Source organism: Cololabis saira, chromosome 8, assembly GCF_033807715.1.
Source record: "Cololabis saira isolate AMF1-May2022 chromosome 8, fColSai1.1, whole genome shotgun sequence".
Classification (NCBI taxonomy): domain Eukaryota; kingdom Metazoa; phylum Chordata; class Actinopteri; order Beloniformes; family Belonidae; genus Cololabis; species Cololabis saira.
This window is the reverse complement of record NC_084594.1, coordinates 15,849,035-15,867,798: the sequence shown is the minus strand read 5'-3', so window position 1 is coordinate 15,867,798 and position 18,764 is coordinate 15,849,035. Positions and strand designations below refer to the sequence as shown.

General features: G+C 43.7%; 1 protein-coding gene across 8 annotated transcripts in view; it reads right to left on the bottom strand.

Moving 5' to 3' along the window:
* Positions 1 to 18,764, bottom strand: part of rap1gapb (RAP1 GTPase activating protein b) — a 134,575-nt gene that overhangs the window by 70,717 nt on the left and 45,094 nt on the right. For 6 of the 8 annotated variants that reach the window (XM_061726896.1, XM_061726894.1, XM_061726895.1 and 3 more), the window contains exon 1: positions 14,100 to 14,216. The exons of the other annotated variants lie outside the window; for them this stretch is intronic. In XM_061726896.1, coding sequence (XP_061582880.1) covers positions 14,100 to 14,143 — 44 coding nt within the window. In that variant the 5' untranslated portion in view covers positions 14,144 to 14,216. Of the gene's footprint in view, positions 1 to 14,099; positions 14,217 to 18,764 lie in introns of those variants that run through there. 8 annotated transcript variants of the gene reach the window in all.

Sequence of the window (18,764 nt, the reverse complement as noted above, 5' to 3'; positions counted from 1 at the left end):
TTTTCCTCCATTTTCCTTTAGTTTAGTCATCTACCAGCAGGTTTAACCTGTACATCGATATAAAGGCAAGAAACTAAAATAGGATTTCATGAGTTGATTGAACCTTAGACTCTCTCAAAGTCAGAGTAAAACATTTTCAGATATTTGCTCAGAATCTTGTTATATGTTTCAGATATAAGTTGTTTAAAAAAAAAAAGAATGACAGTGTCATGTTGTCCAAAAGCTGTGGAGTTAAATTTGTTTCAATCATTTTGGTGTTCAGGACTTTTATGGTTTTATGATTCCGTGGGATGGTCCTCCTCTGTAGTCCACAGCGCATGGCATCCATGGCTTTCAAAACAAATTACTTTTTTTTTTTTTTTTTGAGTTTTCCATTTTTTCTCCTTTTAAATGAGCTTTGGCCTGGAGAAGACGGCGGCGCCTTTGGATCGTGTTCACGTGTGGCTTCTTTGCACGACAGAGCCGTAAGCTGCATTTGTGGATTACACGGAGAACTGTGTTCACAGACAGTGATCTCTGGCAGCGCTCCTGAGCGCATGCTGTGACTTCCAGCAGAGAATCGTGCCTGTTTTTAATGCAGTGCTGCCTGAGCGACCTGGAGATCACAAGCATCCAGTTTTGACCTTCACCCCATGCTTGTCCCATGCACACAGAGATTCCTCTTGATTGTCTGAATCTTTTTTACAATACTATACAGTGTGGATGGTGGGAGCTTCAAAGTCTTAACTTTCAGTTGAGGGACATTTTAGTGAAATGTTTCCACAATGTATTGATGCAGTTTGTTTAATTAAATTCAAAATATACTATATGCTGCCTAGTATTTGTAATTATTACTTACCATATAAACCTCTTTGAGTTGGACAAGCAAATATGGTTTTAATTACTAGTTGTGAGTGGAGTTCAGTATTTTAGTGTTTGCCTAAGTTTTTCTAAACAAACCCCTTGCCCATGTGGTTATATATCAGATATTCATAAGTGACAGCTCTGTCAGGGATATGGTTGATAGGACCAAGAAGTAGGAGACCAGGAGGCAGGAGTTCCAAAAAACTGTTAATTTCTAACTTAAACAAAAAAAGCACTGCTGCGCAGGATTGCAAAAACCAGAACATGAACATTACAAAATCCAAACACCAGACCTGAAACATGAAGGAACGAAACAGTACGGACCAGGAAGGAGCAAGGGAATGACAAGATATACACAGAAGGGTTGACGAGACACAGGGGCACACGATCAAGACAGATGGGAACAAGAGAAGTCAAGACGTAACTGAAATAAATAAAAATAAATACAATAAAACAGGAATTAAACACCAAAACCACAAGCTCTTGATGCTGTTGATAGTACGGGTCCATCAACAGCATCAGCATTCTGCTCTTTCCTTCTATGGATTGAAGGCCCATGAGATTCTAGGAAACTTTAAAAGATATTATTCATGTAGATGGGGAAATATGCAAATATATATTTCTCAAACCTTTTATTATTAAAGTAGAGGTCCTCTGGCCATCTTTCCTCGTTAAAGACTCAGCCTTTCATAGACACAGCTTTTGCACCAAACTATTCTCACCTGTCGGCAGCTCTGAATCTCTCTCGTCAAATCTGGTTTTGGAATATCTCTGAAGCAATGAAAAACGACAACATGGAAAAGGGGAGATACCTACTACTTTGTTACTAATTTGAGGTTTTACTTAATTAAACCAGCCGCAGCTTTATTTAAATCAGCATTTAGTGAATGCTTGTGGTCTGTTTGATGAATGTCGATGAAGTCTGATCATACCACATTAAGAGAAGGATACTTTAATACCTACTGTACCTCTGCACACTTCTCTGTCTTTTTTAACACTCAAACATCATCTAGGTTTTCTCCAGTACCCTCTTTCTCTTTTGCTGTGAAAGCTGGAGAGGTACCACGGGTCTCAGAGACAAAGAGTTACACTTCTTAACACTAATCAAGTCCTCTTGAAAGGCCCAGTACTCCCAGCACCACTCAGCTGTGATATAGATTCTGGGTACTTTTTTGTGTCATCACCAGTGGAAAATGTCATAAATTCAGGGGACGGTATTAGGAGGAGATGCACGGTGCTGTAAAACTAACTCCACTAACAATATCCAACAAAGAAGATGAATGTGATGACACCTGAATAGAGTAAAATCCTGGATTGGAATAAGGCCCTGTGTCAACGACGTGTCTCAATGAAGCAAAGGTAAATATTCTTATTTTTCAATGTGATCTCATAGAAACATGTAAAATAGGAAAACATTTTTAGCAACAAGCTAACAAGAGATTCTGGCAATGGCTAAGAAAGCAGCACCGATATCAACGTGTGTTGAGGACATCAGAGGAATCAAACCTTTGCTTGTTCTTCCACATAACACTGAAGGCTCTGCATAACGCCGACATTCTTTTAAAAGGCGAGGCCGAGATGAATCAGCTCAGCATGTTTAGTGTAAACTTTGAACAACCACAGTAAATTTTGAAGTCACAACAGTGAAGCCAAGAAGCAAGCTTGTTGATATGGGGGCGCAACGAATCCTAAAGGTGTTGGGCGGGTGACATTTACGAGCGGCCCCGTGCGTGTCCAGCCGTATTTCATGCGACAACATGTTACAGGTACATTTGCCCTCTGGTCCACAACATAGTAGTCACAACAGAGGTGGCGATCTCAATGCTCCCCCGGGCATTAAACCAGCAGCCTAACCATGGCACAGTTTGTAATGAAGGAAACACCAGCCTTTTGCATTAAATTGATCATTTTAGGGAACTCTTACCTGCCAAATTCGCCTATAAGGTACTTCCTTTAAACATTTCTCTATATGAAAGCTGCTGGCAATGTCGGATCATTTAATATGACATGTTTACGTCATTGTAGTCTTGTGAACATCCACTCAGTCCTAGCAGTATAATTATTATTATTGTGTGTGAAAACAATGGACAACAACAGGCTGCAATCAAACGGCCCCTTTCGGCCCCTCTCGCATACTTGATGCTGTTGGAACATGTTATAGTTGAAAAATACTACAACAAAGCAGATGTACCAATTTGCAAAGTGAAACATACAGATAATGTGCAAGAGTCAATATCTCGTCCTCTAAAGCCTGAATTATGGTTCTGCGTCAAACCAACGCAGAGCACACGCCGTCACCGTGACGCCGTCGTGAACCCTTCGGACTTCTCCGTCACTCCATTTCGTCGCGGTGCAGTACCCCCCGTGACCGCTAATTTGCGATCTTTTCCTGAATGGTTTATCCGACTTTTTCCGGTCACAGTGAATCAAAGAGATAAGGACAACTATTGTGCAAAAAAAAAAAAATAAATAAAAAAAATAAAAAAATCACACATACACGAAGAAGTGCTGACAGTTCACGACTGATTCAAACTGGAAACCGGAAATGCATTGCTACCATGCAAACCAATCACAGCCCTCTCGGTCTGCGTGTGGTCTGCGTCGCCTCGACGCGTAGTTACAATTTTCGGGAGGTGCACGTCAGTGATGGCGTGTGGTCTGCGTCGACGCGTACCACACGCCATAGGCATTGACGCAGAACCATAACTCAAGCTTAAGGTTTGAAATGGTGGAAACGTTTTTAAAGGGGACCTATTATGGCATCTAATAACTATTTTAAACAGGCCTTGAATGTCTGAAAAACAAGCTTTTGATTGTTTTTGCTAAATAAATTAGAAATTCAGCCTCTGAGGAATGTCTTTAGCATTCCATTCTCTAACCTCATTATCTATGAGGGATTCTGAATGGGCGGGGAGGCTATGATAATGAGGCTCTGTGCTGATTGGCTGCCTGAATGACGCGATACAAAAAATGGCGGAAGCTCCGGCGGAGTTAGTTGTGGGCGCATCGGAGGCCAACCTATGTAAATCGCATTTTCGTTACCTAACGAAAGGGAGCAGAATCCAAACGGCTCGTAGAAGCCACATCACACTGGATGGCTCATCCGGGCGGCTGTACAGACACTGCAGAATTTGGTTGCTTTCCTCCTTCTCTGAGTGGGCAGGCTGAGGGGAGACCACTTTATATATGTTAAAGCAAGAGAAAACGTGTTTTTCATAATAGGCCCCCTTTAACTAAAAAGGTATAGTTATTGCACATCACGACCACCAGATATGTACATTACAACACTTGCAAGGACAAACGTAACGTAATGGTGAGACGTGTGCACAGTACGCGTCTATTAACTTACAGTTGCTGTTTGTCTTTAGGCTTAAACCTGACTTCACTCAGCAGCTTCACACCAGACAGCAACTCTTTTTTTCTTCCTTCAGCACAATCCGTGATTGTTAATTAGGAGCACCTCATACACTGAACTGCGCTCATTGTTTTTGTAGTTTATTGGGCTGTTCTGCCCCATTTCTTTTCTCTTCTGTTTGCAGGCCAGAGCTTCCAGAGCTGCGTCCTGAACTGCAGTCCCATCTCGGACCATCCCAGTGTTTACTGCCACCTGTCATTTGAGATGTCTCTGTTGGATACCTACCAGCACACTGACCTGCGGTTCGACTCTCCGACAATCTCAGTGATTGAGGTCTACGCCAACTAACCATGTATCAGCCATAATATATAAGTACACAGAACTCTTAGTTCTCCAGCTCACGGATAATTTCCACCAATATATATTTGTCCTATATAATATTGGCAGTAGATCTGTGCCTCTCCCTTCTCTGTTCTTCATCCTCTCTCCCTATCTCCCTCCTTTTTTCTTGCTCTTCCTGGCTGGCCTTCCATCCACCCTCATGAGCCAGTTATTTTTATTCACCATTGTTTCTATTGATATCTGCTCGGGGGTCATGGGCCTCTGAAAAGTGCCTATAGACAATTTGTATAAATGCTCCATAAATAAAACTGAATTGCAGTGAACTGACTCACTTAGGGAACTTTAGCGTTAACACTACACATAGCACATTCAGGAAAGTCTGCTATGGCTTAAATATGATCCATATTCATGCATGAAGGATAAAAAAAAAACAACCAAATGAGGCGTTACAAGCCTTATCTGTCATCTAGGATTGTTTTTAAACAATCATGTGTTCTTACACAATTGCTCATGTTTGGATGCTACTTAAAGACAGTTAAACGAATAAGAAAATTGTCACAACTAAAAATAAAATACAGCAGTCCTGAAATGAATGTAAAATAGTAATATGATGCCCCAACTCATTATGAATTAATTTCCCTGGAGGGATTTTTATTTTATTTACATCAACAAGACTTTTAGTTACTGGGAACTGTTTACTTAATCTCGTTTATTTACTTATTTTCACATTGGGTAAACACAATCCTCACAACATGTTCAAATGAAGGATGAAAAGCTCACTTCATTTCTGGACACCAGAATGCTAAATCTTTTCAGACAAATGTATGCTTTTAAGTGAACCAGGCAACCTAAACGCGCTGTGCGTAGGGCCTCCTCTTCCAACGGGGGCCACATTTTGCATGAGGCGACGCATTTCCACTGGACATGTACTGGCTTAAGCAGGGGGGACGTCTGGCACTGCAGGACTTGAGTCCCTGGTGGCGTAGTGTGTTACTGATGCCCGCTAAATACCTCATGTATTTTTGCACATGTAAATATTATCCGTTTTTTTGTGTTTACTATTTTTTTCTCTTGTACATTGCTCATTTTTCTACATTTTATATTGCTCTTTTTTTATTATTTAGCTATTTATTGGTTATTTCTATTTACATTTTTTTGTATAAACCGTTGAGCGTGTGTGTGTTTGGCTGCTGCACGATTGAATTTCTCCTCTGGGAGATCAATAAAGTCTTCTATTCTATTCTGATGGTACCTTTGTTACTTTGGTCCCAGCTCTCTGCAGGTCATTCACTAGGTCCCCTAGTGGTTCTGGGATTTTTATTCACCGTTCTTGTGATCATCTTTACCCCACGGAGTGAGATCTTGCGTGGAGCCCCAGATGGAGGGAGATTGTCAGTGGTCTTGTATGTCTTCCATTTTCTAATAATTGCTCCCACGGTTGATTTCTTCACACCAAGCTGCTTAGCTATTGCAGATTCAGTCTTCCCAGCCTGGTGCAGGTCTACAATTTTGTTCCACGTCCTTTGACAGCTCTTTGGTCTTGGCCATAGTGGAGTTTGGAGTGTGACTGTTTGAGGTTGTGGACAGGTGTCTTTTACACTGATAACGAGGTAAAACAGGTGCCATTAATACAGCTAACGAGTGGAGGACAGAGGAGCCTCTTAAAGAAAAGTTACAGGTCTGTGAAAGCCGGAAATCTTGCTTGTTTGTAGGTGACCAAATACCTATTTTACCAAGGAATTTACCAATGAATTCAGTAAAAATCCTACAATGTGATTTCCTGGATTCTTTCCCCACATTCTGTCTCTCATAGTTGAAGTGTACCTATGATGAAAATTACAGGCCTCTCTCATCCTTTTATGTGGGATAACTGGCACAATTGGAAAAGAGGGGGGGTGCGCGTGCAGGCAGGCTCTTGCAGAGCTGCAGAAGGGGAGATTTCAACTGGTTGTCCAAAAGACATCACGAATCAGGAGCGAAGAAAGAAAAAAAACTGCAAAACACGTGGAAACTGCTTCACTTGAAGGTGGGTATGTTGTTGAAATAAAGATTTGTGGTACAAACACCTGAGCCGAGAACTTTGTTTTTCCAGCGGCTCTAATGAAGATTGATTGACTTATGCATTCACCTCTGTTAAAAAAGAGTGGTAAAATGACCAGTTAGTCATATATAAGTGACACATTTTAGCCAATATATAACATATTGATTATACTTTTAGATCAATTTATGTTGTTAAGTGGTGTTCAACCTCATTGATGAATTAGCATCCAGAAAATAAAGATTGGTGCATCTGTAAAAGGCACATGTGCATGTTTAGTGCTGATTTCAGACCTGCTGGACCTGCTTTGAGGTTTTTTGTGGGGTATTGAGGTGGTGGAAGTAACTTTTGTGACTCAGATTTGTTTATTTTTAACTTTACAGTTTTCATTTTTTTATTCAATATTTATTTATCTATTTCAGGTTGAAGTTTATTTATTTCAAGGAGGTCCCCTCCTTGAACCGCCACCCCTCCTTGAACCGCCACCTTACTGTGGTGGAGGGGTTTGTGTGCCCGAGTGATCCTAGGAGCTATGTTGTCGGGGGCACTTTCGCCCCTGGTAGGGTCTCCCATGGCAAACAGGTCCTGGGTGACGGGCCAGACTAAGAGCGGTTCACAAGCTTGTTATGAAGACGAATAAAACAAGGACCGCTACGTCGCCCGGATCGGCGTCACCGGGGCCCCGCCCTGGAGCCAGGCCTGGTGTTGGGGCTCGATGGCGAGCGCCTGGTGGCCGGGTCTTCGCCCGTGGGACCCGGCCGGGCTCAGCCCGAAACGGCGACGCGGGTCCGCCTTCCAGTAGGCCCACCACCCGCAGGAAGGACCATGGCAGGCCGGTGCATTGTGGGCTGGGTAGCAGTCGTGGCGGGGTGCCTCGACGACCCAATCCCTGGACATCAACCCTCACAGTGGGGACATGGAATGTCACCTCGCTGGGGGGGAAGGAGCCGGAGCTTGTGCGTGAGGTTGAGAGATACCGGCTAGAGATAGTCGGGCTCACCTCCACACATAGCTTGGGCTCTGGAACCCAGCTCCTTGAAGGGGGCTGGACCCTCCACTACTCTGGAGTTGCCCAGGGTGAGAGGCGGCGGGCTGGTGTGGGCTTGGTTATAGCCCCCCAGCTCAGCCGCCATGTGTTGGAGTTCACCCCGGTGAACGAGAGGGTCGCTTCCCTGCGCCTTCGGGTCGGGGATAGGTCTCTCACTGTTGTTTGTGCCTACGGGCCGAACAGCAGTGGGGAGTACCCGGCCTTCTTGGAGTCCCTGGGAGGAGTACTTGATAGTGCTCCAACTGGGGACTCCATTGTTCTACTGGGGGACTTCAACGCTCACGTGGGCAATGACAGTGATACCTGGAGAGGCGTGATTGGGAGGAACGGCCTCCCCGATCTGAACCCGAGTGGTGTTTTGTTGTTGGACTTCTGTGCGAGTCACAGTTTGTCCATCACGAACACCATGTTCAGGCATAAGGGTGTCCATCAGTGCACGTGGCACCAGGACACCCTAGGCCGGAGGTCAATGATCGACTTTGTTGTCGTTTCATCTGACCTTCGGCCGCATGTCTTGGACACTCGGGTGAAGAGAGGGGCTGAGCTGTCAACTGATCACCACCTGGTGGTGAGTTGGATGCGCTGGCGGAGGAGGAGGTTGGACAGACCGGGCAGACCCAAACGGATTGTGAGGGTCTGTTGGGAACGTCTGGCTGAGCCCTCTGTCAGGGACATCTTCAACTCCCACCTCCGGGAGAGCTTCTCTCGGATCCCGGGGGAGGCGGGGGACATCGAGTCCGAGTGGACCATGTTCTCTGCCTCCATTGTCAACGCGGCGGCTCGAAGCTGTGGACGCAAGGTCTCCGGTGCCTGTTGTGGCGGCAATCCTAGAACCCGGTGGTGGACACCGGAAGTACAGGATGCCGTCAGACTGAAGAAGGAGTCCTACCGGGCTATGTTGGCCGGTGGGACTCCTGACGCAGTAGATAGGTACCGGCAGGCCAAGCGGGCCGCGGCTCGGGCAGTCTTGGAGGCAAAAACTCGGGTCTGGGAGGAGTTCGGGGAGGCCATGGAGGAGGACTTTCGGTCGGCCTCGAGGAAATTCTGGAGGACCGTTCGGCGCCTCAGAAGGGGGAAGCAGTACTCTGCCGGCACCATTTATGGTGCTGGTGGGGAGCTGTTGACCTCGACTGGGGACATTGTCGGACAGTGGAAGGAATACTTTGAGGATCTCCTTAACCCGACTGACATGCCTTCCACTGAGGAAGCAGAGGGTTGGGGCTCGGAGGCGTGCTCATCCATCACCCAAGCCGAGGTCACCGAGGTGGTTCGTAAGCTCCTCGGTGGCCGGGCACTGGGGGTGGATGAGATTCGCCCTGAGTACCTCAAGTCTCTGGATGTCTTAGGGCTGTCTTGGCTGACACGCCTGTGCGACATTGCATGGAGGAAGGGGACAGTACCGCTGGGGTGGCAAACCGGGGTGGTGGTCCCTCTGTTTAAAAAGGGGGACCGGAGAGTGTGTTCCAACTACAGGGGGATCACACTTCTCAGCCTCCCGGGGAAAGTCTACGCCAGGGTACTGGAGAGGAGATTACGGCCGATAGTCGAACCTCGGATTCAGGAGGAACAATGCGGTTTTTGTCCCGGTCGTGGAACACTGGACCAGCTCTATACCCTCCGCAGGGTGCTCGAGGGTTCATGGGAATTTGCCCAACCAGTCTACATGTGCTTTGTGGATCTGGAGAAGGCATTTGACCGTGTCCCTCGTGCCATTCTGTGGGGGGTGCTGAGTGAGTATGGAGTCCGGGGCCCTCTACTAAGGGCTGTCCGGTCTCTGTATGATCGAAGCAGGAGTCTGGTTCGCATTGCCGGCAGTAAGTCAGACTTGTTCCCGGTGCATGTTGGACTCCGGCAGGGCTGCCCTTTGTCACCGGTCCTGTTCATAATTTTTATGGACAGGATTTCTAGGCGCAGCCAGGGGCCGGAGGGGATCCGGTTTGGGAACCTCAGGATTTCATCTCTGCTTTTTGCAGATGATGTTGTCCTGTTGGCTTCATCAGACCGGGACCTCCAGCATGTGCTGGGGCGGTTTGCGGCCGAGTGCGACGCGGCAGGGATGAGAATCAGCACCTCCAAGACCGAGGCCATGGTTCTCGACCGGAAAAGGGTGGCATGCCTTCTCCGGGTGGGTGGAGAAGTCCTGCCTCAGGTGGAGGAGTTTAAGTATCTCGGGATCTTGTTCACGAGTGAGGGAACAATGGAGCGTGAGATTGACAGGCGGATCGGTGCAGCATCCGCAGTAATGCGGTCGATGTACTGGACCGTCGTGGTAAAGAGGGAGCTGAGTCGAAAGGCGAAGCTCTCGATTTACCGGTCAATCTACGCCCCTACCCTCACCTATGGTCATGAACTTTGGGTAGTGACCGAAAGGACAAGATCGCGGATACAAGCGGCCGAGATGAGTTTCCTCCGCAGGGTGGCTGGACGCTCCCTTAGAGATAGGGTGAGGAGTTCGGTCACCCGGGAGGAGCTCGGAGTCGAGCCGCTGCTCCTTCACATTGAGAGGAGTCAGCTGAGGTGGCTTGGGCATCTGTACCGGATGCCTCCTGGACGCCTCCCTAGGGAGGTGTTCCAGGCATGTCCCACCGGGAGGAGACCCCGGGGAAGACCCAGGACACGCTGGAGAGACTATGTCTCTCGGCTGGCCTGGGAACGCCTCAGACTCCCCCCGGAAGAGCTGGAGGAAGTGTCTGGGGTGAGGGAAGTCTGGGCATCCCTGCTGAGGCTGCTGCCCCCGCGACCCGGTAACGGACAAAGCGGGAGAAGATGAGTCATGATGAAGTTTATTTAATATTTATTTATTTCAGGTTGAATTTGTATTTTATTTATTTGTATTTATTTATTTATTTATATTTCAAGTTAAATGGTATGTTGATATACAGTCATTTTATACCCATGGTACATTTGGGATAAAGAGAGATTTTGGAGCAGGGGGACAACAATATGCCATTTGCAATTTAGAAATTAGAGCCATTTAACCCAAAAGGATAATCCTTTGCATGCCCATTGGTCATCACCATATTCTGAGTTTCCTCCCTTCCTTCCTTCAGCTTGTCTTGAGTGCTTGAAAAGCTGCTCCAAAGGGCTCAGGTCAGGTGACTGACTTGCCATTGAGGAATATTCAATTTCCTTGCCCTCAAAAAGTCTCGAGGTGGCTTCCACGGTAAGTTTCTGGGACATTTTCTATCTGCACTGAGAAGCACCATCCATCCAGTTTTATAGAATTTGGCTGAATGTGGACAAAGGGTACAGAGGTGCGCACCTCTGAATTCATCTTACTACTTCTGTCAATAATCATCATCAATAAAGATCCATCCACATGGCCATACAATAATGCTGCCTCCCCCGTGTCTGACACATGATTTAGTCTACTGTTTACTTGGCCATATCATCGAGAGTGAATATATAATTATTTTAATACATAAAAGTAAGTTTATGAGACAAAATATGAAAAATCTGTGGTTCATATTGACTGAAGAAGAATTCAAAGTAATTGTGACAACTTATGCTTTTCTGTTATGAATATGACGCCCTAAATCAATATTTAAAATACACCGTCGTCTAAACGTCTCGGGGCAGAGATGATTTAGTGCCCAAACAATGAGGATGAGCCTTTTTGTTGTTGTGGAAGACATTGTGTCTGATTACAGACTCCTGGTGGGAATAAAACAAAGCACTTCAGCTGCAGGCTTGCAGATATAGCAGAGCCCACGGCGTAAGCGTATTCTTCCAATTAGACATAGGTACGTCCAACACCTAATAATTATGCAACTTTAAATACTCATCAGCACCCATTACTGCACACGATGTTTCTAGATAGGAAAAAAGGTTTATGATACAATAAAAAAAACCTGTTAGCTCACTTGATTTGTCGTTTGGCTTGTACACACGTGCATGCACATACAGGGGTGATAGTAAAAAAAAATCCTGAGCCTGAACTTTTTTTCCCTGGGAGGTAAGCGAGCCCCTAAACCAAGATATATGCCCCGATCAACACAATTGTCATTTTTTGTCCTCTTAAAGTGTAAGTCTGGTGTAAATTGACCCATGGTCCTGTTGTTCAAGCTCACCACATGCAGCCCATAGAAAACAGAATGAGTAAATTGAACAACATAGGCCAGGGGTGTGATTCCCTGGGACATTTTGATAAATAGTTCATTAAATTGAATATTCTGATGACTTTTGTAGATTTTCCATATTTTTGTAGATATGCCTCCACGCTGCCAAACACACACAAACACAACCGCATGTGAAGCAGTAAATTGGCTTAGAATGGCCTATTTTACTGTCATGAGGAGGAAATATTGTAGAAAAACATTAATGTCCACACTAGTATAAATACAGGTTTACATGGCCTCAAAAAATGATGCCGTTTACAATGAGATGGCAGCACTTATGATTCTAATGTAGGGCTGAACGATTTTTGAAAATAATCTAATTGCGATTTTTTTCCTCAATATTACGATTGCGATTTAATATGTGATTATTTTTTTTCAAGGTCCTGTTCTCATGTATTTTTCAACTACACAAGCAATAAATCAGTCTGTTTCAAGTAGATTTTCACTTCACTTCAGTTTTACAGGGGGGGATGATTTGGACCGTTTTTATTTCAGGGGGGATGATTTGGACCGTTTTTATTTCAGGGGGGATGATTTGGACCGTTTTTATTTCAGGGGGGATGATTTGGACCGTTTTTATTTCAGGGGGGTGTGATTTGGACCGTTTTTATTTCAGGGGGGGGTGTGCCATCACATCACCCCTCATCCCCCCTCAACTCGAGTAGGCTACTGTTCACACGGAGCTCAGAACTTCTTCATAAATAACTCAAAAATCCCAGAGAGAAAAAAAACACCAGCAAGCTAAAAAACAAACCAATAAAGCTCTCAGAGTTAACACAACGAACCAGCAATGAACTCGCAGCCGCTCTCTAACCTCCTGATGAGCTCACGGGCTGCAGGTGTGGTTTAAGGCTGATTTATGGTTCCGCGTTACACCAACGCAGACCATACGCCGTGGGTTACGCGTATGGTCGTACTACGGCGAAAGCTCTGCGTCGATTTAACGCGGAACCATAAATCAGGCTTCACAGCGCCCGGCTGGTACTCCTCGCAGCGCGCAGCTCCTCGCCGACTCCGCGCTCATATATTTAATAAATTTATAATGCCCATATATTTATAAAGCCTAACTTGGCCGAGCCCTAACGCTGAGGCCATGGTAGATTTAGGTTACACGCGGACACGCGGCACTGTTGACTTTTCCCTGCCGGCTCTGCTCACTGGCTAAACAGTCCCCTCACAAACAGGGTCCAGCGGCGCTACGTTCCGCCGCGCAGCGTTCCCAACGTTGTGTGCGCTACTCACCGGTATTACGGTATATGAAAAATTCATATCATAAGAAAAATAAACGGCAAACCTGATTTTATTTTATTTTTTTCTCGCAAACACCTCGGTATGCCGGAAATCCGGCGTGACGCCGGAGCGCTATCACCCCTGCACATATAATTTTGTTTTGCTAATAGGAAAATGCTGTGTTGTCATAGCGATTGAGTTGGGATCACAGTGAAGATGTCTTTTGTGGACTACTATCAGTTTGTTCAATCTGTCTTGGCGCTTGTCTGGCTCTCAGCTCGACCTGCGCTACAGACGTGTCAAAATGAGCTTTGTAAGGAACTTTTAGGCAAACTTGACGCAAGCAGACAGCAGCAGTCTACAACAGTAAATATAGTTTTACTGGTTCATGAACTCTAATGTACAGCTCATGCACACTTTTATAAGAACATAATAACTCACACTACGACTGCGACACGGACACCAGTCACGTACTCTACATGCATAACTGTTTCTATACGGACCTTAGATCATTTCCTTTTTTCTTTCTTTCGCTTTGCAGAGTCAAGATAGAGAAATCAGAAAAATAACACACAATCAGCAGCATATCATGATGCAATTTGAAGATGACAATTGCCTTGTTTTCTCCATTCTTACGCTGTAATAATGAGTTTTGTTTATGAATACATTTCTCACCATGAGACAGAGTATTTATTTTCCACTCAGCTGTGATGCATTTAGGATACAGAGCAGAATAGTTGAAATGGTCAGACCAGTCATTTCTGTGAACCTGAACAGGTTGGAACTAGGAGTGAACCATGTAAACAGTTACTTCTAACTTAGAGCCTTTAAGCATTAACGAAGTGAGCCAATTAGCTGAAGATCTCTGCAGCTTTTAATTACTAATGGTTAAAGCTGCGAATGAGGCGGATCCAGTGGTTTCTGTAAACGACCTTGTTATCCAACTCTTGCTGAGCAGGTGTAGTAGCACCCCTTCACGTAAAGCGCTCTCACACTTCCCTCTCGCTTCTCCTGGGTTAAGCAACAGATGCGACGCGTTTTTGCATCATTCAGTCGAGTCACTGGATAACAAGGCATGTGGAAAACCTATTCACATTCACACAGCTTACTCTTTTATTATCTTACCCTCCATAAGCTCCAAATGTGAAACTCCTTTTCCTCCGAGACATCCTGCTGATTGGGCGACGAGGGCTCCCCCGGGGCGTGCAGAATTTCAATGCAGTTTACAATGCAGGGCTGTTGCTCTATGTGCCTCACTTCCCTTTCAACACCTCTAACTTTCTATTGCCTCCTCCCTCCTTTTCTCAGCCCTCATCAAGTGTGTTTTCTCTGAGTTTTTTTTTTTTTTTTTGTGCGTACACATGCCAGCCCTCTCCTTGAGTCTCCTCTGTGCTCTCTGGCTAAGTAGCTGCTATCTCTGCCAGATTAAGAGAAAGGTGCCTCCGACTGTCTTGTTGTGCTGTTGTCCTGGAAACTAAAATAATTTATTTGGCTCAGTCTGACTGTTTGCTTTTTACTTTCACCAATAAAAGGGCACGAATGCTCACATCTCCGACCACAGAGGCATCTTCCTCCCGCTGTTCAGCTTTATCGAGCAGTTCTTCTGATGTGAATCACAAGTATTTTTGTCTGCAAGCGCCTCTTGTGGGGAATAAGTAGGTGGGCATATTGACGTGACAACACACTTTAAGAGGGTTAAGAAGAGGATGGGATGGGATTTTTTCCTGGAGTTTTCCATTATTATTATCAGTTCATCCATTAATCCCAGTAATACATACATACATAATTACATAATTTAGTAAAATGATATGAAAATATGAAATCAGATGACCTGGTTAACATCCACGATTGTAACTCTTGAAGGAAGTCATGACTAATTTCGATCTGAGAGGTCATAGTTTTTCCAATCAGATGACTAATTTTGGTTAAACTGTTAAACTCAATACTATTTCACTTGATGTTTAATAAAACAGAGAATTGTCAAAGTGTCAAGTCAGATAGTATGCGTCCATATATATATATATATATATATATATATATATATATATATATATATATATATATATATATATAGGTTCTGCATAAGGTTCTGCACCAGCATGACTTCCACTCCATTTTCTTAGGCAGATATTGTTGTCGACCCCCTCCCACTTGGTCATTTGCATAGAAAAACCTGCAAAACTATTTAAAACACATGAAAGCAAAAGCAAAGCAGAACCTTAATTTTAAATTTAGATACTCCCCAGTGAGGTGCAGAAGAAAAAGAAAGCCTGTTTTTATTTAGTGGTCTCACCTCTGAAATGAAAAACAAAGAAAACCCTCTAAGTGGAAACATATCAGGTTCACAGCAAAGAACCTGCATAGGTAACAAGGAAAAAGTAAGAATAACAAACGAGAGGCATAGTGGCGCATCATCCTACGCCCACAGACAGCATGAGGGTTATGACGGTCCTACTTCCTCCCCTCAGCTGAAGTGGAACAAGGCTGCGAAGCCAAAACAGAACACAGCTTAAGCCAACTATCATCACGTGTTGGACAATCACAACAAAACATATGAGTCCTCATAATTAGCAGGATTGTCCAGCAACTCCGCAGCTGTCATCCTTATGTATGACTGCTACACATGGCTGCATATTGTAAAGTGGGAGTATATTATAAGACAAAACTAAATCCTGCGGCGAGTACCACTAAACTTTCATTTATTAGAGTTGCCGGGAGAAAATTGATTCCCTCGAGCTTAGATTTGCCTCACACCCTTCAGCCTCCATGCTGATAATATCTCAACATTACCAAATGTTAATATTTCAAGCTGTTGAACCAGAGACAGCAACTGTTGGTGTATGAAGTTTGGCTGGAAGTTCAGGCGGTCATGTCTTCAGTTAAGACGACGGATTGTGCACATTTAGAAATGGACAGGTTTCCTGGGAAGAATGGGCCGGACATGATTCATCATCGCATTATCCGGCCACCCAGAGCTGGAAGAGAGCTGAAAGTTGATGCCCTTTTGAAAAAGGTTCCTGTGACAATGCAAATTGCACCACATGAGTAAAATTCCAGCAAATTTTGAGGGGGCAGAAAGAAAAACATTAATGGTCCTCATCCTCTCCAGACCTTCACCCGTAGAGCCTAGCTGAAAATGAAGGCTCAGATTTAGACAGGAAATCAAGCTAAAGTATGTTGAGATTCTCTTCCAAAGAAAGTTATAACTCTGCCAGAAAAAACATTGCAAAGCTGCCAGTTTAATAAGCTTTAGTCCAACATTTCTACTTTTACAGCTGAAGAGGAAAAGCTGAGCATCTGTGGCGGAGGTATAGTGCAGTACTGGAGGTAAATACTTCAAGCACATATACAGTACTTGGCCCACATTACAGATACCTTCGTACAAAATCATAGTTTTATAAAATATCCTTTCAGTATATTGGTGCATGAATATATCACGCATTATGAAATAGTGAGACCCTTTTCCTGCCTAAAGAGGCAGACATAAATCATATATAGATTCAACACTGTAATTCCTACTTCATATGGGACTTTGCTTTTTACCTTTTACTCGTTTTTCTTTTTTACCATTTTAATATCCTTTTAAATATAATACAGGCACTGTATAAACTCGGTACACTGTTGACTCTGCTTTCAAGCTTAACTCGATTACTTTGCACGTACAAGACTTGATTAATGTTCCTAAAGTAAAGCAAAAGTTCATTCTATTTTGAATCATGTGGTGCCTAAAATGTATTTTTTGCCACCCCAACCCCAATTTTACTTCACAACATCAAGACTACTGTAAATTGCTCAAAGAACACACGTACTGTACACACACACACACGCTGAAGAAGGTTGAGGTTTGCACCTTCTCTCCCGTGCTCATTGTTTATGCATACAATTCAGACCCTCGTCTGTAATAGTTTTTCCGATCAGCTGACTAATTTTGGTTAAAATGTTAAACTCAATACTATTTCACTTGATGTTTAATAAAACAGAGAATTGTCAATATATATATATATATATATATATATATATATATATATATATATATATATATATATATATATATAAATCAAATCAAACTCTATTTGTATAGGACCTTTCATGCATAAAATGCTTTACATAAAACAAATAGACAAACATAAAACATATAAATGCCCCCCCCTCCCCGCACACACACGGACAGACACAAGCATATATATATATATATATATATATATATATATATATATATATATATATATATATATATATACATATATATATCTCAATTCCTTCCCTGTCATGTTCAAGTTCAATCCCTTCTGCATGCTGCAAATGCAGGGGTGTCCTGATGGCTCCCCGGTCGACCTTTAGTGATTCTATTAAGTCTGACTGGATTCTATCCAGACGTGGGCAATAAATCAAATCAGAGGCTTGAAGGAAAGGACACAGAAATGTGCCGTGTATATCCACAGAATCCCCTCTGAGGTCCCTCAGCTCCTCTTTGGAATGATATTGACACTGATTGTCCTTCACCGATGCTTGCCATCAGACTATTCTGTCTCTCAAATAAAACCAATCAATCACTTGTTGTGAGAATAGATGGTGAAAATAGATAGCTGGTTTTGGGGCCCGTTTTGAACCAAAAATGCAACTTGCAATGGAAGAATTTATCTGATTTATTTGGGTCAAGACTTCAGGGCCAATGTCAAATATGTTTCAGTTTGAATTAAGTAGCCATGTCTTCTATCCTGTAATCAGATGGGGTTTAGTCTCTCCGGGTTTGTTTTGAAAAAGGAGCTTACCCTGTTGTTTTCTCTTTGAAAATATATCTCATGCGCAACTAGTCGGTATACTCTGGTTCATCTGAAGAGGCCGATAACGGCACACCGTGTCTACGAGAGAAAAACTCTATACAGCCAGATTTCTGATGACAAACTTGTTATTGTCTCTACACTTATGTGGCATTAAGAGCTCTTTTCACTTTTTCCTCTCCCCCATGTCCCTCAAAAGATGTCCTTTAAGTAGATGTGGGAATGTGAAAAAAAGCAATTTTCCCAGCAAGATCTGTGCAGGGCAGGTGAAAAGAAAAGGGCAGTTTGATGTAATTAGTCTACGTCTGTGGGTTTCAGGGAACATGGCAGGCTTGCTGAAATGCTCATCTACAGAAGGTCAGGCCTGGCTTTGAGGACATGACTGGCAATAGGTGGAGTGGGACCTGAAGTCTGTCCTCTGTAATAGATTCAATCCACCCTGAAACACTGCGGTTACACTAATACATACATATTAACTTAATGAAGCAACTCCAAACCAAAAGTGAGGAAAACGAATAACTAACATGCCATCTTGGAAGCTCTGTGTCTCTTTTTCCACCATAACTGAGCCACTTCAGAGCTACCGCCTGACCTAGAGTCAGTTCACCAAAGGCCTAGATCACGGCCAGGAAAACTGGTGCCACAGCACCACCTCCTTGTTGGTCTGATGTAAAGAACAGTCTAGATTGGACATCAGATGGCAAACATTGAGCTTCTACATCTACAAGTTGAAGTTGAAGCAGCGGTGGAACATGAGCTTTTTGTCTTAATGTCAGTGGTCAGTTTTTATGAAAGGTCTAGACTCAAATCCTCACTTTTAAGTGAATTATTATTATTATTTCACATTTTCAACTACCTTCACAAAGACGAATGAATGAATTGTTTATTTCGGTTACAGTACATTATTTGCAATTCAAACTGTGTGTGTGTGTGTGTGTGTAAATGACAAAACACTTTCATACAAGTTTACACTCATCAGTTTCACACAAAAAATAATAATAAACTCTGT